The sequence below is a fragment of the Salarias fasciatus genome, chromosome 17, assembly GCF_902148845.1.
Source record: "Salarias fasciatus chromosome 17, fSalaFa1.1, whole genome shotgun sequence".
Lineage (NCBI taxonomy): Eukaryota > Metazoa > Chordata > Actinopteri > Blenniiformes > Blenniidae > Salarias > Salarias fasciatus.
Genome location: NC_043761.1, coordinates 12,017,033 through 12,039,268, shown reverse-complemented (window position 1 = coordinate 12,039,268; position 22,236 = coordinate 12,017,033). Strand labels below are relative to the sequence as shown.

General features: G+C 45.2%; 1 protein-coding gene across 1 annotated transcript in view; it reads right to left on the bottom strand.

Annotated features, from left to right (window-relative positions):
• Positions 1 to 8,966, bottom strand: part of cacna1c (calcium channel, voltage-dependent, L type, alpha 1C subunit) — a 110,328-nt gene extending 101,362 nt beyond the window's left edge. Inside the window, 2 exon segments of the mRNA XM_030113594.1 lie at positions 3,701 to 3,806; positions 8,641 to 8,966. Coding sequence (XP_029969454.1) covers positions 3,701 to 3,806; positions 8,641 to 8,864 — 330 coding nt within the window. The 5' untranslated portion in view covers positions 8,865 to 8,966.
• Between the last annotated feature and the right edge of the window lie 13,270 nt (positions 8,967 to 22,236).

Genomic DNA, 22,236 nt, shown 5'->3' with positions numbered 1-22,236 from the left:
TCTCAAACTCAGGCTCCATCACACAGAGGGTCAGAGGTAAATACAAGGAGCAGCAGCAGGACACTGAACCACGGTCATGATGCACCTGCATTGACTTTGTACTTAATGAGAAATAAAACTTTGTCTAAGTTGTTCAAGTGTGGCCAGGCATACAAAACAACGCAGTGTGTCAGTCCGAATGACAAAAAGATAAATAACTAATCACAACAAGAGGAGTGGATGATATAAACTGTAAAATGATGCACAGCATTCAGGGGGCGATGTTTAAAAGCCTTCTGTGTCAGCTCAAAAACTTAGATAGCAACAAATGAGAAGGCCCTGGCACCATTTGCAGCACTGAGATACAAAGACGACTGTGAGAAGAAAAGTGGTCACTGTGTAAGCGAAATGATCAGACGCTTGTATTTCCTGATGGCTTGGCAATAAGGTGACAGTGTCAGGTCATTTGGATGTTTGGGTGGCTTTTGGCCAAACAGTTTCCATCCATAGCTCTAAATGAAGCCATCAAATAAAGACCTAAAGAAAAAAATACAGCAATAGAAACTCTGGAAAATTAATCAATATCATATTTGTGCCTCAAAATATTACTTTTCAGACACAAATGTGAATAAAACTAAAATGTAAATGTATATTAATTTCCCCCAAATACATTTCCCGTCTTGTCTGATTGGGACTGTCTCTCTCTCTCTCTCTCACTCTCTGTCTCTCTCTCGCTCTCTCTCACTCACACAGAGACGCACACACACAGACACACAGCTTAACCGTATATTTAGGACTTTGGTCCATCTGCACGCTGCTTCCTGTCTGTCAGAAGGTTACAAAACTAATTGTTCACAGCTGTGGTGGTGCTGAGTAGGTTGTGTACGTTGGTATGCGTGTCTGTGTGACTGTGTGGTGTGTGTTCATTAGTTAGAGACGTACGGGGGTTCGCAGAGTCCAAAAGAAAAGTTTTCAAGAATGTTATGGATAAAAATAAGTTTGTGTGTTTGTTTGTGTGTGTATATGTGTGTGTGTTTGCATGTGTGCAAGCAAAAAAAAGAAAGATAACAACATCATGTGGACAGTAGGATGTGAGGACGTGTTACTCCAGTGAACGTGACAAGTGAAAAATAAATGACTTCACTGTTTATTCTTACTTGCAATATGAATGCATTTCAACCACAAATGACTGCGCTCGGTCAAGCAACCTCAATCTGACGGTTCGCATTGATTTATTATTTATTTGAATGCCGCCGCCAATTCCTTTCTTCGGTATCGGAGTTCAGGAATAATTGTGGCTTGATCTGCGAAGCCACACACTGGCTGCGCTTCAGGAACAACTAATGCAATAAGCAAATAAGAAATGCGTGTGCAGGAAAGCAGGGAGGGAGACGAAGCCAGGCAGAGAGTGGGTGATGGACACAGACTGACGACATGAAAACAGCTGTCCTCCCTCAGTTGTATTTACTCTTCCACTGACTCACACACCTGCTCTGACACTGTATCTCCAAGTGAGAAATCGGAGGGTAAATAGATGCATGCAAATATATGTATAGATATTTTTTCGTGAGGTTTTCTTGACGCCCAAACACAACTTTGTGAACATACAGGCTAAAATCTGGTAATGTTAACCAGTCATGTTACCAGTGAATGTCCAGTATTTTTTAGGAAATATCAAATTCTTTTAACCTGTGTAAGCAGCAGGAATGGATGTGTTGGGACATAGATATGTTGATGTTCTTAGTGAGTTGGGTGAAATATCAATCATCAGCTAAACTGAATCAACCCAAAACCTTAGCTGACATATGACCCAACGTTAAAGGGAGAGCTTTCCTTTTAAAGCAGCGGGGCAATAGCGGAAAACATGGACGGAAAGTGTGAGTGTCAGAGGTCAAATTGTTACTATAAGCGAAGAGGGGACTTTCTCAGCATTAAATCATAGCCAGACTGAAGGTTTGTGAGGAGGTAGTTTATGGAAGCCCGGGTGGGCAATTCAATTTTACAAGGCAGGCACATGAAAAGTCTGGACCACGGCGGATGGCCAGACCATAAGCTTTACACACCTCAGCTCAGTTTGAGTGTACTGCATGTTTTACTCAAAAATCACAAAATGACGGGGTTTTGATGAGCCACTGTTCCAACCCAGCAAGATTCGTTGTGCATGTAGAACATGGTCGCTGTCATGGACCAAACACAGAGAGACAAACAAGCACATCCACTCATATTCACCACAATGCAGAGTTTTGGGTTTCAAATTCACCATGTTTTAGGGAGGAAACCCCTGTATACAGCCTGACCCAAAGTCAAAGACAAAACCTTCTCACTATGAAGCATCAACAAGAAAATCACCATACAGCCCAAGTCACAATCAAGCTGATCTAACAGAGACCATAAAGGATCAATACATCGAGCTTTCTTCACCGAAAGACAGAACATGTGCTGTCAAAGAAAGGCTGATTCGACTCATGGTCACACAGGAAAGAAAAATGTCAGTTTTCCTGGTAAATTTAATTATATTTTGGAATTGGCAGCACAAACAAAGCCTGGTATGAAAGAATACTAAAGGCTTACTTTGACAGTAGGTTTGAAAATTGGAGGTCACAACCACAACAATTAAGTTCAATAAGCTAGAATAACAACATACAAAACTGGTACTGGCATTAAAGATGCACATGTAAAGAACACACAGCAGTACATGTTATTGGGAATCTTCCAAGTCAGGCTGTTTTTCCTGGTGACACTCAACCCCTCCATTAGAGCGACTCCGCCCTGAGCGCTGGGAATCAGCACTTCATTCCACGCACATGCTCCACTTACTGTGCAGAAGGACTCATCCTGCCGCGGTGTAATGAGCCCAAACACACCTCAAAGCTTTGCAGCAGCTACTTTAAGACCAAAGAGGAACAGGAAGTGCTGACTGTCACAGACGTCTCTCCGCTGTCACCTCGCCTCAACCTCACTAAACAGCTCCGGCAGCACACAAAGAGTGCGAGAGCTTCTCAGATATGTGGAAATGTCTCCGTTTGGAGAAGCACTGCGATCTGAGAAAGAAAGGGCAAATTGTATTTTGGGATGAGAGAAGCACAGTATCACCCAATTAAAACAAATCAGTCCACCAGAAGAGCTCAGAGTCCCTCACTGCAAACACTCATTCTGTTCACAACCATAATAATGGGGGTTTGCCTTTGATCAAATAAACTCGCATGGCCTCATGTGATAAAACTTAAGAGTCCTCACTTAAAATAATTGAAACCCTCCATTTTATTCAGGTTTCAAAACAGAGTATTATAATCAGTAACTGTGTTGCATGAGCAATCAACAGCAAGTGATGCTCTCTCTTAAGCCTGTTTGCTCCTATTTTTGCCTCCTCCTCGCTTCCACTCTTCTTTCCATGTACTTTATGAACTTGTCAAAGCTTCGCGGGGATAAAAGACAAAAAATTAAAGCCGTGAAAGTAAAAATGACAGGCTACAAATGCTAACACGCGCAGATAAACGCTCCCTAATAAGATGCCTCACAAATCACCACCCTCACCAGCAACACACCACAACCATCTCACAAGCAAGTCAGGATAATCCCGAAAGTCAACAGAGGAAAACAGAGACTCAGTTCTTTTCTGGGATTGTAAAAGCCATTGAACCAAGCAGCAGTGCGGTTTTGCGTCAACAACTGTGATGCCAGTAACGCAGTAAAGCGGCTGAGAACGTTGCGCAGTACTCACCAGGTTGGAGTTGGTGGCGTTCGAGTCGTCCTCGGGGAAGGGGATGTAGACAGCTAAGGCCACGCAGTTGGCGAAAATGGTCATCAGGATGATGATCTCAAATGGTCTGAGGAAGGCGGTTAAGGCGCACAGCGAGACATTTGAGGACGCTGTCAGCAGCTCTGACGAGTGCCGATTGACAGAACACATTTGAATTCATTTCCAGAAGTTCCAGAAAGTAAAGGTCACATCTTCCAGTCCGGTCCCATGTCTATATGCTGAAGTGTTATTGGATAAAACTGCAGTTGCTTTAGAAAATACACACACACACACACACACACACACACATAGGAAATTAAACCAGGAAACTTCTCTCTGTGATTGAGAAGTGTTAAACACTACATGAACCATAAAATCCTTATTGCTGGCCTGTGACCTCTTTTAACAGGGATGGTTTCAACAAAGAGACACTTTTAAACAATCCAATACGTCCTTACATAATCAGAAGAATAAATACACAAGGTATTGTACACAACGGAGACATCAAAGCCGCCGAGTTTGCCTTTTTGTTGACGTTAGACACACCGGGCCACTTAGGAGCCCCTCTGTGTGTCCATGGGGGGGGGTAAGAGTAACAGCACATGGCCAAATATGGGCGCGGCGAGAAGCAGGCCTGTCGCGTGGAAGACGGGATGCGGACGGAGAGCGAGACGGAAGGAGAGCGAGGAGAGACGCACGGTTTTTATTTGGAGCGGTCCTTGAGAGGGGAGTGACCTCATTATTTTGGGCCTCAGAGAGAGAGAGAGAGAGAGAGAGGGAGGGCGAGAACGGGAGAGAATGTGAAGGAGAGATAGAGGAGGTCTGGTTTCCATCAACACAATTACAAACTGCCACTGCTGTCACCTCCCTCCACCTCCTTCCGCCCTCCCTCTGCTCTCTTCATCTTCTGCTCCCCACTTTTGTCCTCTCCTTTCTCTCCTGGCGGCATATCAAATGAGTCCGGACCCGGGACGTCAGAGTATAACATAAACAGCGATGTAGCGACGAGCCGCGCTGTCAGGGCTCCAAATGCACAAGACGAACCATAAGCAAGCTCATGTATATTTTAGCTGACATTCACATGGAGCACGCTGCATTGCACTGTGAATTAAAGCTTCTCTTAACTTATCAACATGTTTTAAGTGTTTTCTGCACCAAACTGGACTTGAAGGTGAACTTTTCTGGAGGCATTTATGATCTGTAGGTGCAGAAATACACCTGTATGTACAGAGTCTTGTCCTATGTGCCACCAAAATAACAAAAACATGACGTCCTTATTGGTAAAAGGATGCATTTATACATCCCAAAAAAAATCTAGAGCAATTTCTGACAGGGCCAAGAAAGAATTACTGATGACATTAAATTATTGATCCTGGGCTTTCTCTGGAGGGGGGGAAAAAAGTCCACGACACAAGTATGTAAACAAGTAATGTATTTATAATAACTCTTCAGCTGGAAGTGATTATATAAGAAGCGGTACGTTGGACTGGGGACAAGACCAGGGAAACCATGTGCCATCATGTCAAGGAAAGAGGTGGCGAGTTTCATATACTTGCAACACAATGCGCATTATTTGATTTGAATTTATTTTAGACTATATATTTAATATTTGAAGCTTTTTTGAAAGTACGTAAGTTCTTGAAGGATGGAAAAAAAGTGGGCACAATCGCTAAACATCTTTCATGTCCAACTTATGTGGTTCTACTAAAAATATGTTAAAACTTTAGCTCTGTAGACAGAGACAGAGCATGAGGGGGAAAGGAAAAAAAATCTTCAAATTTGTATAGCGGGGCGGCTATTTTGTTTATGTTTGGATTAGGGAATGACCCTTCGGCATCAGCTGCCACAAGATCATTTAGCTCCTTCAGCCGGGGACGAGAAATGAATCAAAGTTAATCACTCACCCTTGTACTGAGGACTCATTAAACTCACTTCAGACATGTGGGGACCCATTGAAAAACGGGCCTGTGACTCGTTCTGGGTTCCTGACCCATAATTTTAGGAAACCCTTGAGGTCGGCTTCCATCAACATGATAATAAATCTACTGGCTGCTGTGCTGTTGAGTGAGAAACAACATAAGACTGCGCAGGCCTTAAGCAAATATTTGCACAAAGTTTCTTTTTACTGTACATTAATCAACATTGCAACAATAGAAAAAGCTATCTTTTAAAAAGTCATGAGGGAAGAAATATAGTTTTGCTTTGAGCGCAGAGGAGGGGCTGGCTGTGAAAGCACTAACAGAAAAAGTAAATGACATAAGCATTCACCGGGGCGAATTGTCTGAGGTGTTTTGGAATTTATCTGCGTACGCACCAGGAAGCTGTTTTGTTTTTTTTTTTTTCCCAAAAACTCTCTGCATACAGCAATAGTCTCAAATACACAGCTCACAATAGCACGGATCATCTCTTATCTTGACAAAACCCCAGTAAGAAACCTGGGACACACTGATATTATCTGTGTGTGTGTGTGTGTGTGTGTGTGTGTGTGTGTGTGTGTGTGTGTGTGTGTGTGTGTGTGTGTGTGTGTGTGTGTGAACCCAACGCTCTGTTGCTGAGAACATTTATCTGCTTTCCTGATTGAGACAAGAACGCACACAGATAGTGCGACCTCTCGTGCGACCTGTCGCAATATAACAGCCGTTAACAGGATAATGTGTGTGCGTTGGTAAAGTGCACTTAGTGACACCTTTTCCAAAGCACCACTTAGTGTGATTTCATATAGTGAACATGGTGGTTAGCATAAATGTGGCCCGGCTCTCTCCTTGTCTCACACACTGACCTTCCAGCATGCAGGTAATGTTTAAATGCTGTAATTACACAATATGGGAGACTGTTGTGTGTTTGTGTTTGTGTGTGTGTGTGTGTGTGTGTGTGTGTGTGTGTGTGTGTGTGTGTGTGATTTATCGTCTGCATACGAGTATGTGTGAGAGTGTTTTCTGCAATAGTGCTAACGTGTTCCCTCTAATCTGAGTGTGTGTGTGTGTGTGTGTGTGTGTGTGTGTGTGTGTGTGTGAGAGAGCTCAGACAGGCCTGGTCGACCTGTTGAGAGCAGCAGCTGTTGTCATGGTAACAGAGGAGGGAAAGAGGAAGATTTCGGATCTGCTATCTCTGGAGACAGCGGTACTCACAACTCAGAACACACACACACACACACACACACACACACACACGCACACACACACACACACACACACACACACACACACACACACACACACACACACACACACGCTTGCAGAATATAAACAGAGCAATAATGCATATCCACACATATAAAACTAACATATGCGTTCAGTGTTTGGAGTCATGCAGTCAGAATAAAGTTCAAACCGTGATGCTGAGTATCTATATATCCCTTTTGTTTTTTATTTGGCTACTTTTTTTTTAACTATTTGCCTCTCCTGCCATCTCTCAAGCTTTCTCAAATCTCTCTCATCTCCCTAAGAGTCCCGATGCCGTCCTCCTCTCCATCACTCTCTCGTTCTTTTCCTCCTTTCGAGCCGTTTGAATGAATGACTCTGGGAATTATGGGTAATGATGTGATCGCTCATCAGTTATTGGGTGAGATTGTTTCAGTGACCCTGAGGGAATATTCAAGTTTCGAGCTATTAATTTTTTGGGCATCTGTACATCCAGACTGGATGGTTTGAGGAGGGACGGTGGCCATTTAACTGCAGATCAGTAAACTGCTCAACCAGCGGAGCGACGATACATATATTCACTGAGATTACACAAAATTTAAATTTTAAAGTACAGGCATGATTTCCTGGGAAATCCTCTGCTATTTCAAACAGCTCGTCTATTCTGTCAGTATTAAAAAAAAACAAAATGCACTCTCTGCAACAGTACCTTCATCCAGGCAGTGTGCTGAACTCTGATTTCATGTAACTCAGTGATTCCCTTAAGTGCGCGTGCTTCTAACTCATCTTCTCTTTCCTCCACCAGTTCACCTCAACCTCCTCTTTCTTCATGACTCCACACCTCCTCCCCTCCTCTCGCTCATCATTTTCCCTCCTGCAGCCATGTAATTTTCCTTGTTTACCTATCCCATCCTCCCCACAATGCCGTTCTCCCTCCTCTTCTCCACAGCGACTCTGCTCCATTATGTCCTCCCCTCATCCCTGCCCTGCCCTCCTCGTTCCTCTGCCGCCTCCTCCTCCTCCTCCTCCTCCTCCTCGTGCTGAGCTGATGCTCATGTGGACCTGCACCTGTTATTGATTACCGTGACCATTTACGCCGCGCTCCCTCTCTCTCCCTCGCTCGCTCACTCATGGGAAAACCCGGCCGTTTTGTATGGGAGCTTCAACACAGCGTTTCAAAAGGGATGGAAAGGGAGCGGCGCTGGAAAACAGTAGGGAGAAAGGATTTGGACGGACACAGGCGGGGACAAATAAATACTGCGCGAGATGCCAAGGTGGTGAATGGGGGAAGAGGAGGAGGAGTAGAGGAAAGTGTGAACCTGCGGGAGAAGGGATGAACACAGTTAGGAAGAGCCAGGGGGACACAAAAAATGCTTGGAAGAGGTGTGAAGGAGGGATGAAAATGACAATTTGTTTCATCCTCCTGTGAGAAAAACAGGGAAAAAAACGAGAGAAAGATGAAAGAGAAAAGCGGAAAAGAAAGAAGGAGAAGGGCAGACAGAGGAAGGAGAGAAGGGATTAAGACAACTGAGGGGAAGAGGGAGGGAATCACACTTATTGAGAGCTAGAGGACAGAAGAGAGATTGATTAAAGCCCCATACGGATGGGATTAACGTTACGGGGGGGAGGTGGGGGGATAGAATATTCCCTTTGGTCCACAGCAATTTAACTCATCGTCACTGAGTGGATTTTTCAAACTTGGTGAAATTACGCAACAGACGTGAAGTTTGAGCGGGACAAATCGAAGCGGACTGGGGAACCTGAGGAGTGGCGAAAGGATACTTCCACTCGACGATGCTGATGCAGGCCCGCCGGATGGGGTTCTTGAGCGTGAGACAGAGCAGGGCCCGCGGCGGCCGGGTGGCCGTCGTCGTGGTCTGTTTCTTGGGTTTGGAGCTGTAGTGCTGCCTCTTGCGTTGCGTGGAGCTGGCCGTGGAGATGGGCCCGCCTCCCCCCGACCCGAGCCCCGCCCCTCCTCCGCCCCCCGCCGCGGCGTTGCCCATCATCTTCGCCTGCCGCGCGGCGTCGATGGCCGCCTGCCAGCTGAGGGCCGCGCCCGGCGTGGGGATGTGCTCCGGGGCCAGGCCCACCACGCCTACGCCGTGGTTGACGGCGCCCCCTCCTCCGCCATGGTCACCGTGGCTGCCGCCGCCGCCGCCACTGTGCTCATTGGTCAGGCCGGGGGGAGGAGGGCGAGGGATGGGGGGAGGGGGGGAGTAGTCGGAGCCTATAGACACAAAAAAAAGAAGAAAGAATGTCAGCAAACCATAGAGTTTTAATGGCGCCTTTCCATAAAAAAACTTTCAAGTTGAATCTGTATTTCTGTTGCCACTGTTGACTTCCAGTACTAAAATTCTGCAACAACGCCCAATCCCTAATAAATACCCATGTGACACAGCCAACGGTATGATGTTTACTTCTTCGCCATCTGTCTCTGGTGTTTCGCTGCGTTCAACATTAAACATCGCTGGCCTTTATCTCACACAAGTCTCTCTCTTTTAATTTCATCGCGGGCCAGCGAAGCCGGCGACGGCGCTCACATCTGAGTGGATCTCAGCCACTTCACTCTGTAGCGCCGCAGCCAACAATTCACAGCTTTCTATACTGAGGAAATCATTTCTGTGGTACAGTTTGAGGCGACTCGCACACTCAAAATCGCAGTGCCTCTGAGAGTAAAAGACCACTTCAGGGGGGGGAAACCAGACTGAGTTGTAGTCCAAGAATTCATTATGTGACTGTAGAAATGGACATATTTTAATGAAGGGCCTTGAAAGAAGACTGAGAGAAATGAGAGACAGAATTACAATAATCTCATTGAGATTACGCCGTTTCACCAGTGCAAACTGCAGGAATAAGACTGAGTGAAAGTGAGAGAGAGCGGATTATCTAAACTGCAATGCTTAGCCAGATTAAAGACAGTTATAACATCCTCCCAGCCGCTCTCGTCACATCCGAACGAGGATTTCACCGAAATCTCACCCCGCACGGGCTTACACTGAGAACAAGTGGCGTTTTCAACCTTAAGATCGTCACATGTGCACATATAGAGAATCCGGGTTAAGTTAGTTAATCCAAACGTATATGCCTTCACAACAGAGATAAGGTGACAAAGGGAGAGAAGACAATATGAGACATACAGGAGCTGGAGAGGGGAGGGCTTTTCCTGCACAGTTAGTGAGCATTTCTATTATCTGCTGAAACCCTCCTCTCCTCACTTCAGCGCTACGAGCCGTTACATATACACCCAAGCTGCTGATGGCCCGACAAAACATCACGTCTTGCATCATGCGAGACTTTCACTGATTCGAGTCCGGGCGTGCGGCTTTTCCTTAAAGAGCTTACACGCTGTCAGTTAAGAGAATAGCTGGGAGAACGGGACTTAAACCAACAACCAACTTCGTCATCGGATCATTTTGTAATTTTCTCAGCTCCATCCATCCGTAGCTAACAAAACTAAAGTACTTCCTCCAGATCGCTCTTGTAAGAAGTAGCCTTGTTTTACTTTCTTTGACTTAACCACGCACCGTTTGCCTCACAACAACTCCGAGGCCACCACACCTACACATGGTTTCTTGTGTAACTTAACATGCGGCGGTCTAAGAAGTGCAACTTACATAAATGGAGCAACAACAGGGTTTAAAAATATTTAATGGTGAGTAACAATGCTGCGTTCAAGCTTTCATTAATCGACCCAGTCAGCATAGAAATATGTTGCAAATGCTCTCTTGCACAAACTTTCAATTCAGATTCCAAGTGAATGTCAAAAAGCCAAAATAAGAAACGACTATAAAGAAATTTTATGAGCACAATGTGCTTAAAAGAGAACTTAAAGTGTGCTCAAAGGCTTGAAGGAAAACAGCTCAGCGTATAATAGCAGGAAACATAGGAGTGCCACTAATAACATTAACAATGTCATAAAATGTGACAGTGAGGTCACTGAAAGCAAAGCACTTAAACACAAGAAAGGCGTCATTAATTTTATTATTTACACCTGTGCTTGTCCCGGTTTAACTTGTGTATTCGAAGAGGAGAGGCTTTCTTCATGACTAAAACACTCACATCTGCGTTGCGGCGTTCTATTTTTCAAGCTTTTCCTGCACTTTTGACAGTGGAGCTAGCTTTAAATTGCGATAAATACAACTGCAGTTCCCAAAACGACGGGATGATGTGTAAAACAACTCAAAAACTTAAATATATACCGCTACGCAACTTAAAAAGAAAGGAAATGGACACATTACCAGAGCTAGGATCCCTCCTTGTGCTAGCTTTCTGTACTCCACTCTCATTTGACCTACAATCCTTAACCCTGAACAGCTGAAATTAATTAGCAATTAGCAGCTGATTCACCCTCAACTGGTAGAATTAACTAATTAAATAAACCTGATGCCATAGTTTATTTTCTCACCCTGCCTGTGCATTGGGAGCTTTCTATTGAATGCCCTTGTTGTCTTTTTAATAATATACGTTTCTCACTATTTAAAAATCCTCTGTTTCTATCGCAGTTTGTGGATTTTATCCCTCTGTCAACTCCGCTGGTGTATTTGTTTGAACAAGCGCTGTATGAATAAACTTTATCGTTTCTATTACTGTGGAAATAAAACTTTAATGCCCTGAAGGTAAACCTAATGTAAAAACAACAGCACCAGATATCTGCGAATATTCAGGAGCAGTGTGTTCAGAACAGAGTTATTCTTTACATTCAGATAATATATTTCTTTCATTGCTTGGCAGAAAATTACACATCTTGGAATTTCTTATTTATTTTTAATTTTTTTTTTTTTTTGTCGAATCGCCCTTATTTATCTCAACACGATGGACTCCAGCGTGAGTTAATATCTGCTCCACGACTGCTGTTGCACATCATCATCATCATCATCATCATCATCATTTCCGGTGTGCTCCCCGTCTCCCACAAACACACTCGCGCATAATCACTTCCAGCATATTGGGCTGCGGCGTGATCAGTTTATCTCACACTGCCGGCCCCTCTCGCAGGGTGTACCCCACCGAGACGCTGCGTTTGTGTGTGTGAGTGTGTGTGTGTGTGTGTGTGTGTGTGTGTGAAGGATTAGCGGACAGTAAAACTTCAATAACACACAGCGCACTAATCTGTCTGTCTGTGCGTCCGTCCGGTCACATGCGTGTGCAGAGTCGTGTGTGTGTGTGTGTGTGTGTGCGTTGCATGATACACTCCGCGGCTCATGAGGCTGACTGTAAATCCATTAGCAGCTCTTTTATTCTGCTGGAAGGAATACGGCGGGCGGCGGACGCACGGCTCTCACTGACTCAGAGGGATGAAGGAGGGAGTTGACATGAAGACGTGCAAATGATAGGAGGGGCCTGGGAGGGGTGTGAAAAGAGGATGAGGAGATTGAAATCCAGGGATAAAAAGGAAAAAAAAAAAAAAAAAAACGGGTTTAAAAAGGGAGAATGGCGTCAGTGGGTGTGGGGCAAGGCAGCGTAACCACCACTGACAGGACCTAATCCGGTAATTCATCCATCCGTCATAAGACGTTACTGTCAAATATATTACGCTAATTAATTTAACCGGCATCGCAGTCAGAGCTGTTAGTAGACCTGCAGGCAAGCGATACTCCTGTGATTCAGTCAATCAATATTCAATTATGTTAAGTTTTCCACTTCGACACACAGTTGTTTTATGCGGTACCCCTCAGTGCATGCAAGTGTTTATGAAGGCATTTTTTTTTTTTTTTCCTGTTTCTATCAGTTTAAGTCTTTATTTTTAAATACCCAGAATCCTCAGCTGGGTGGAAAAAAAAAACTTGAATTGCAAAGCTGCAAACAGAGAGGCGTTCGTGCCAGTGCAAACAGTTGAAGTTGGGCCTCATAGACTGGCTTTAAAGTCCATCCAACTAATGGATGTACCTGTGCTGAGCGACAAAGTGGATTATTTGGGACTTTGGAGGACCGCTCGCGGCGTCTGCAGAGATTGTTGTGTTTGGAGCCGTCGGGACGACGACCCCCCCCCGGATCCTGCCTCCTCACCAAATGGAAAAAGCAGACTTATATGCACACGGGGATCCGCTGCACTTTTTGGATTTGCATCAGCGCTCTGCAGGACGTCGACCGGGAGAGTGCTGCTGAAACCAGCCTCCTGACTGACACAGTGGCGTTTAGTTAAAGTCATTTTTCCTTCTTGGATTTTGACGATTTGTTTCATCTGTTGGAATTTGGTGAGGCATGCCACGCAGATGATCTGATACTAAATAAAAGCACAATCAAGCTTCTGACTGCACAAGCATGAAATGGGACAGAGGAAGAGCGAAACGTCCCATCAGACATCAATCCGAGTTCGGTAAGACCGTCTGTCAGCCCAACCGAGCTGAACTTCAGCGCCAACTGAACTGCGGGCCGTAATGAGCTGTGATACAAAGTCGAGTCAGTGGAGCCGTTATCTGCTTAATGATAAAGACTGGAGACAGATGCTATCGCTGCAGCTCTATAAGCACTCTGCCACAAAGTGCCGCCGCTCCAAAACGGGCGCTACAAATAATGCACTGCGAGCGGCTCAGGTGTAATAATCGTGGACGGCGGAGAGCGCTCCCTTCCAAAAAATTACAGCGGCAAACTGCATTAGCTGGGGAGAAAAAGAGCCCGTAATCTTACATCGCTCTGCTCCTGTAATTGGCTTAACCAGATAGCGAACAAAAAAGGAGACCAATCAGATTATCCCACCCTAAATCAGTATCTCACGTCATCTCCTCTGCGCGTCCTTTCTTTTTTTTAACTCCGTCTCGCTATCCATTTATCCTTGTAACTCCTTTCCCCCCCCCCCCACGCTCCTCCTTCATCTGCTCTTTCTTCTCCTTCCACCCGTCCCGTCGGGGCTCTGTTTAGTCGGACAGTGAAGATGTAATTATCAGTCAATTAACTGATGATGACACCTGATCAGACGCTAATTAATGGGGGACGCGCACACAAACATATTCCACCGCAGCTCTCGTGGCGACAAGAACTGCCTCAACATATTGCAGTTGCCCCCCCTCTCTCTATTGCGTCCTTTTTCTTTTCTTTTTTTTTTTTAACCTTTATCGGGCCTAATTAGAGCCTCTAGCGGTCCGATTCTGGTCCACGCGCCTCATGTTTGACACTGCTGAAAGGCTCCCCTGACAGAACCTGACCTCGGACCAGTTACAGAGCAGCCGCTCATCCTCATCATCACCGCTTCCTCCACCTTGTATCTCGGTTTTCCTTCGCCGTTCCCACCCGCCCGGTAACCGCCAACCCTCCGCCGTGGTGACACGGCGTCGCCTCTCCCCCTCCCCGCCTTCCTTCTCCCTCTTCTCTCCCTAATCTATACGGCTGTCACTCCCTCCATTGACTCTCCAGCAGCAGACAAGTTCATTTTCGTCCGCGCACCCTTTCCTCCTTCCTCCATTAATCCACCCCTCCGCCCTGATCCCTGCGTTTCCCTCCATCTCTCGTGCATTTGCCGCTTCTCACTCTTCCCCCCCCCCCCCATCACTTCCCTCTCTGTCACTTTCAAATAGCTGACAATTATTCTCTCGCTCGCTCTCACGCGCTGACCCGTCTGTGCAGCTGAAAAAAAGCAGTTGGTCCATCACCCGATCCATCAGAGGCACGAGAGGAGCACTTTTAGTCCCCGATTGAGGCACGAAGTAAAAAAATAAATAGCTTAAAATCGGATTTTTTTCTCATTGTCATAAAGGTCACTTCTTCTTGCGTGCTGTTTATGGCTTGACTGATGTGCCTCCATGTTTAACCCTCATTATCACTGGCATCATAAGTACCAGTTGTAAGCCTAATACTATTTTTATCCAATTTATGTGTCATTCTTTCACTCACAGCGACACACACATTGCAGACTCCACTCACAAACCCGAAAGCAGAGCGGTCGGATACGTGAGATTTGCAGGCTTGCAAACCCCCGTGTGTGTCCGTGCACGCATGCGTGTGCATGTGTGTGTGTCTTTCTGCCTCTCATTTGTAACTCCCTCACTCCGTCCATATGTGCCCATTATCTGGCCGAGCGAGCACACCACACAGACACACCTGCTGCCCACAACGCGGTGCACAACTTCACACACACACACACACACACACATGCATGCACACCTACACCTGCTCCTGTGTAATCGCTGACCGACAACCCTCCCCCAACCTCGGAGAGAGGTGTGAAGGGTGTATGCGCTGACACACACAGGATCCCCACGCGGCGAGGGGCCGGACATGCCTGTTATAGTTTACACCGGCGAGTACGGCCAGGCGGTAAATCTCGGGCTTGTGACGGGACCGAACAGGCCTGCAAGAACAAACGTGACAGCCGAGCAAGGAGGGGAGTTAACATGCCGAGCAGGAGCGCCGCCGTTAATGGACGGAGGGGCGTCTTATCGTCGGGGGAAATTCCCGCTCGTTTACTGTACGTCGAAAAATAAAAACGCTCTCACTCTCTCACCTGTCTGCATTAAACACACATCTGCTTGTTTCAAGCATTTTTATGGTGTCTTTTTTCTCTCTTTTTACGTTATAAATAAGGTCATTTTAACAGGTGCTGTTGCTCAACACTCACCACAGCCGCCATTGCACTTAGCGCACCTTTTTTCTGCGGCGGCGAGGGCCCGGCGCCGCAAACCCCATTCTGTATGGATTTATTCATTAAACTGGAACACACTTCCCCGTGTCAGAAGTGAAGTGGAGGGGAAATGAGAAAGAGGGTGTGAGCTTATGCGCACACTCCACAGATGAGACACATATGACAATAAAATGCCAGCGGGAATATGTGTGTATGAATTATGCACTCCTAGTGGCACATTGTTCGCTGTCATGCGGGCTTTCCAATTTATTCCAGCGGAGCTCAGGACTTAAACTGTCAATCACTGTTGTGGGTCACTGATTGGTTATTGTCTCCGCAGTCCCAGGAGGCCGGGGACTATATATCTTTACAGCACTGCATGAAATGTGGGGTTAAAACACATTAAGTCATTGAGTTCGCTCATTTTATGCAAGTGTTGAAGTGTAAATAAAAAGAATATGATCTTACGCGGGGTAGCTTCACAGGTATTTCTTGCTCATAACTTTTTAAAGATGCCGTGGACCGTGAGGTTGCCGGGAAATTACAACCTGCCATTTCTTTCTGTTTTTTTTTTTTTTTTTTTTTTTTAGCAAAATACATCCATTTGTGTCTCGCAGAGCTGATGAGTGACTAATCCTCGACGAGTGCGGGGATCCCCCACTCCGAGGCCGCGTATTAATGAGCAAGGCAAGAAAAAAGAAAATGAGTAACCTCACTTTTAAACTTTACAGCTCGACAAAACAAACAGCCGGCGTCTGACAGACGTCAAAGACGGTCCTTGCAGGAAGAAATAAGCAGTGAAAAGTGCAGATGATGAATGCACAACAAAGTGTCTGAGACGTGAAGACATGATTTTCCTCCTCTGATGGATATGTATCATAATAGCTGACAAACAGCAGAAAATTGAGTCATTCTTCTTTGATTCTTTTTTTTTTTTTTTTTTTTTGGGGACAAACTACAAACAGCGGTCGCCTCTCCTGCTCAAACATCAGGAGCAGTGATAGACACAGAGGATCAATGCGGCGGTGAAGGATGTGACGCCGACCGATAATAGAGAAGAAGAGCCACGGCGGAAAACTTCCCGAGGAGGAGAGAGAGAGAGAGAGAGAGAGAGAGAGAGAGAGAGAGAGAGAGAGAGTCCGAGAGAGCGTGAGGAGGAGGAGGAAGGCGAGGACGGACTGACGGAGATGCGTGTTGAAGAGGAGGAGGAGGAGGAGAAGGAGGAGAAGCGAGAGGAGGAGGGCTTGTTCACACTGCGCCTCCACGCCGACCTCGCATACATACACACACACACACACACACACAATACACACACATTCACGACACACAGCACAGGCAGCAGATATTAATAACTCCTTATTAATATTCATCTGCAGTGGAGAGATGTGAGGCCAGAGTAACCCAGATACAAACCCGCTCTCTACCTGTCTCTCTCTCTCTCTCTCTCTCTCTCTCTCTCTCTCTCTCTCTCTCTCTCTGTTGTTTTCTAAAATCTGATGCTCAGGATCAGATGCTCTGGGTAATGTACATATTAACCATTAAGCTGTCTGTTTTGCCTGAAATAGACATAGAAACAGTTTTTACTACTTGAAACATGTTCGAACAAGCTTTTTTTTTTTCTCCTTTTCCAACCTCTTGCACTTCTATCACACCCTCATCGGCCCTCGTTTCCTTTTCCCCCTGATTTTAACATCTGGCCTTTTACATGCATAAAGGCTCTGACGGCCTCCGTTGCTCCAATACGCTTTCATAAAGTAATTGCAAGTACCGCGGCCGCTCTGAACGAAACTCCTAACCTTGACAAGGTCGTCGTGGCGCGATGCGAGGCGAGCCGGGGCGCACGTGACCACCCGTGCGGTGCGGAATCAAAAGCTTTCCCCAAAACGCTTTCTTTGAGCAGCCGTCACGTCGACGGCGCTTTAACACGGGTCAAAAAAACTCCGCGTTCAACGAGAAGAGCGTTTCAAAGTCGGCAACAAACACCTTTTATTGCTGCAATCATACTTGATCTCTTCTGAACCACTGAATCCAGCCGAAGGTTGAGAAGAGAGTGAAAACAGTGTACACTGCCCTATGTGATCTTTAGCGTTTTACACATTAGTTTTCCACTTCTGCTCTCCCTCTGTATCTGCTCTGCATTTGACCTTTGACATTAATTGGTTTATACAATATTTACTTGCAAATAGAAGGTGGTATATAGTACAAATCGGTGTTTTATGCCAAATCATTACCATTCTTGTTTGCCCTTCTAATCCCTGGATGTGTCCCATGAGAGCAAACATTAGGAGTTAACCGGATAAATTATGCATTAACGGACGGTTTCTGTTTCCCGAATTCTAAATCTATTACTGGAACTAATTTAGCCACATTTTATTTTGTAACTTTGCAATGCAAATGTCGGTCCCATAACCAGATCAGTTTTGTCAGCTTCCTTTTAATACTGTTTTTGATTTTGGTTTTTGATTATTTGACAAAAAAAAAACTGCTCTTAACCTTTTTTATTTGTGGTTTGACTGTGGCATTGTGGTATTTTGTATCAATTCTGCAGCCAGGCTTTGAAAACATCACCAGCCAGAATCCAAACACTGATGGATATCTTTTCTGGCTGCAAACACCGCCGCACTGGCAGCAAACCAGACCATCATTTGCCTGCTCGATCGCTCACTTTCTCAAGTACAACCTGCAAACAGAAAGTCTCTGGGCTCGGATTATGAAAGATCAGTCAGTTTCTCCGTTCAGTTGGGATCTTCTGCAGTGGATTTCAGACAAGGAGTCAACATGGATAACATTAAATTTTAAATATATATATGAACAATTGTCCTTTTACAACACTTTAAGGCACATCATCATCCTAATCGCACAAACCACACAGCAGATTCTACACAGAACAGTTAACCAAACTCGAGTCAACTTGAACACTTGTGTGTGTCAAACAAAGCCAGAAAACTGAACTACAGTATTTCATGACTATTTACACTGCTCCTCATCCTCCCTGCTCTCCTGGCAAGTTTAAAGTCTCTGGTTGCCAGCGATGCTCCTTGTCTCACTGCCTGACCTTTAGAAGGCTTTGAAATACTTGCATATTTTAAGTTAAAATACAAAGATGTTGTTGTATATTTAATAATCCAGTTATCATTACTTGTTGGACTTTTACTGTTAACATTTAAACACCAATTTCTGTCTTTTATGTACAATAAATTACATTAAAAAACAACATGAATTCACCAAATGTCGATTCTAAAATAGATTCAACAAGTTTTTTTTTAACATTACATATTAACTGCATAATGATATCATGTTTTATTTGAAAACAGTAAGACCATTTACTGGAAGAGCGTCGAGCGTAAACAACCGGAGAGTTAACACCTTCAAAATGCTCCCATCGCACTTCAGGAAAGTCTGCAGGCTGGGAGAAACTGACCAACTCTCGCCTCACGGCCTTGAGCGAGGAATGTAGCTCTCATCTGGTCAAGCAGCCAGCTGACGGAGGCTGTGGTTAAACTGGTCACCTGCCAGAAGGGAGTGTGCGGAAATTGGGCTGTTGATGAAAACGCAGTTAACATAGTTGAAACCGCTCTCTCCGCCGTCAGGAAAACACATTTAATCCAAGGGAGGCTTCGCTCCTTCTTCTCAGAGTCTCCTCCTCCATGTGTTGAGGGTGTTAAACACTCCCAGAACAATCTCAGGTTTGGGGAAAAGCCCGTGTTGATTTTTATGATGGCGTCGCTTTATGAGAGGGAAAAATATCCCCCGTGCCGCTGATGTTGTGGCGTTCTGATCCCTGCTGAAATCATCAGCTGCAGCGCTGCATTCTAATGACAAGAGATATTAGATCACAGTCACGGCTGCTTAAATGTGGAGTGTGGGAAGTGGAGTAGCAGAGGAAAACACGTGCACAGGTAGAACATGCAACCTGCAAGGAAAAGGCTCTGGATCGGATTTTCTTACTGGACATGAAAACCATAAGTGTCTGATTTAAATGGGCTTCTAAACTCCAACCAGGCTACTTAAAACACATACTGCAACTTCTTTAACTCAACACGTTAATTAATGATTCCCAACAAAGCTGGAATACATCCAAACAAGTCCTCACAGCATAAGCCCCTCATAAAGGAAATGCAAATTAATACAAATTGTGCCTTTTTAAGATAAACCCTTCAGCATGATGATTTTGTCTTTGTCCTTTTAATGACTCTGTTTGCTCCGCTGTTGCACTGAGCTGCTCTGCACACATCGTCACCGTCATAAAACCCAGAACCTGAGAGAGTCTGCGCAAAAACACACATGTAGCATGGGGCTGCATTCTTGTTTGATAACTAAATATGAATTATATAGCTAAATAATATATAATATAAATGAAATTTTCAGTGTTGAATATCAAGAGCTGCCAGTGAGATTCCGCTCATCTGATCAGACCGCTGGATTTGCTTCGTTACCTGAGACACGTCTAGAAACTCATCAGACCAGCACTGTAAGGTAAACATTAAGGAAACACTGAACTGAGCTTCTTGTTTTACATTTTCCTCGCATGTTTCATGCTGCTGTTTAAACAGTTGCATCTTTTTTAGTTGGCAGTTGTGCCAAATCCCATGACCGGCGACCAGCTCGCTGCTGGGCGTCCACTCACAGCCTCATGCAGCTTATAGGGCGTTATGCGTGAAGCTTTCTATATAAAAACTCCCTTCTAAAAACCACGCGGACGTTATTGATTTGTAGCCTGGAGATACATTTTGCATGACGGCCTCATGACGCTCCGTACAACCATCAGGACTGTTCTGTCTTCAAAGTGTGACCGATCACATCAACTGTACTAAAACACACAGTTCAACAAAGTCAGCCTGATCTGGTATCAGCACCTTTTTTACGAGAGACTTCGAGACAAGTGCAACCAGGAAGTGATGAAGCGAGGGCAACACAGGCTAATCTGTTTATTTGTATCCATTCCTTTTGAAGTCTTGGAGGCAGAACTGGTTTGGGGGTAGGGTCATGGACATTAGAAAGAACAAAAAGTGCTCACAGGGTCTAAAATTGCTCACTTAATTTAAGAAAAGAGAAGAGAATAACTGGACCTGCAAATAAGCAATTTGAACTGTGAAATTCATTAAGGGGAAAAGATAAAGGCGGAATATTGCACTGCAAATCAAGTGCTGTAAAACTGTTAATAACTCGGCGCAGCTATTGAGGTCATTAAGACGAGCATGCTGCAAAAACCTTCTTGAACGCTCGTCGCCGCCTGCAAAATCCGCGACAAACACGAGCGGTCCTGAAACCATAAATGAAACTGCAATTACCCACGATTAAGAGCCCCTCAATAAAACCTTCATCAGCGGAGGTGGTGGAGCAGAGGGGAGCCAAGGTGACGCCATTCCACTGGTGAGTCAGTAAGTGTCCTCGCAAAGGAGGTGCAGATATATCATGCGCGCGCTCGTGCGTGCGCGCACGGAATCTCGGAGGAGCTGCAGCTACGCGAACCTGGAGACGGATCGCGGTGTAAAGTACAACACACCAGGGAGCCATCGAAAGCTTGCTAATGTCTCCGTGTGTTAAAATGCAAAGATGCGTATCTCTGTGCTGATTGCTGTCATGTTTAGAACAAAAAAAAAAAAATAACAAAACGCTGTGCATGTGCCCGTGTGTGTGCACAGCAGCGATGAGGTGACGTGTCTGCGCGGCAATAAAACGCTAATGAATGTTCTCTCATAGTTTAGCACGAAAAGTCTGGCGTGGCCACGGTCTCAGAGGGAGTGTTAAGTTTACGACTCCGGCTCTGCCCGTCCTGCACATCCACCATGAGGAGCTGTGGGACCAGCAGAGGCAAGAGCAAGGCACCTCTACAGCTTCACTCATGAACACTGTCAATTAAGATACATACAAATAAAGTTACAAAACAGTTGAATGGCCGCTTAGTCAGTTTATCAGAATCAGAATGAAAGCTTTCACAAGCCTTGGGTTCATTCACATCTGATTCCTGCAGATCAACAGCTTTCCCACCTGCTCCAACGTTTTGGACTCAAATCATAACCAAGAGAAGTCTGTGGTTCCCGTTTCATGGGCTGACTCCACTTTGTCTGAATGTTGCTCTCTTCCCACCACCAAGTCTGCAGCCCGGGGCTGTGGTTGCTCATATGACAAGGTTCGAGAGCAGAAGAGATGATGTTTTCAGTCAGAATCCTCCGCTGCCTCAGGATTGCAGTCCTGCCAAATCACTAAGCTGTCCTTTATATCGCCTCTTAAGCTTTTGATTTTTTATTTTCCTTAAATGGATTCTCCTGATAGCCCGGTGCTTGAGATTCACGCCACGCACTTGCGCCGTTCACATTTATTTTTACCGACAAGTGTCCGGTGCATCCATAAAACGGTGCAACATAGTCGAGCACTTCAGGGGCAAAGCCATGATGTCCCCGCTGCCGCCACAGCACAAACTCATCACGACTGCTCCCAGCATAAACTGTCCGAGCTGTCTCTGAAACCTCTTGAAATAAATTTCAGCACAACAGTTTTGGTGAAATAAACCTTTTAACCTTCTATCCTTATAGCATTTTGCCAGACTTACTAGTATCTTATGTGCGTTTTGTCTCTTCAAAATCCACAAACATCCCAATTCTGCCCTCAGGTATGATTATGCTGCGCCTTGTATTGCATTTCAGTACTTAAACAACAGGATTAGTCTCCATCCCCTTCATCACGTTAGCTTAGTGTCACATTATCACAGCAGATTCATTCTTTGCCAAAGTACTGTGCTTCCACCTTCAGCAGCATGGATTAGAAATATGGTAGATAAAACTGGATAACTTTACAAAAAAAAACAACACACAAGTGAGCAT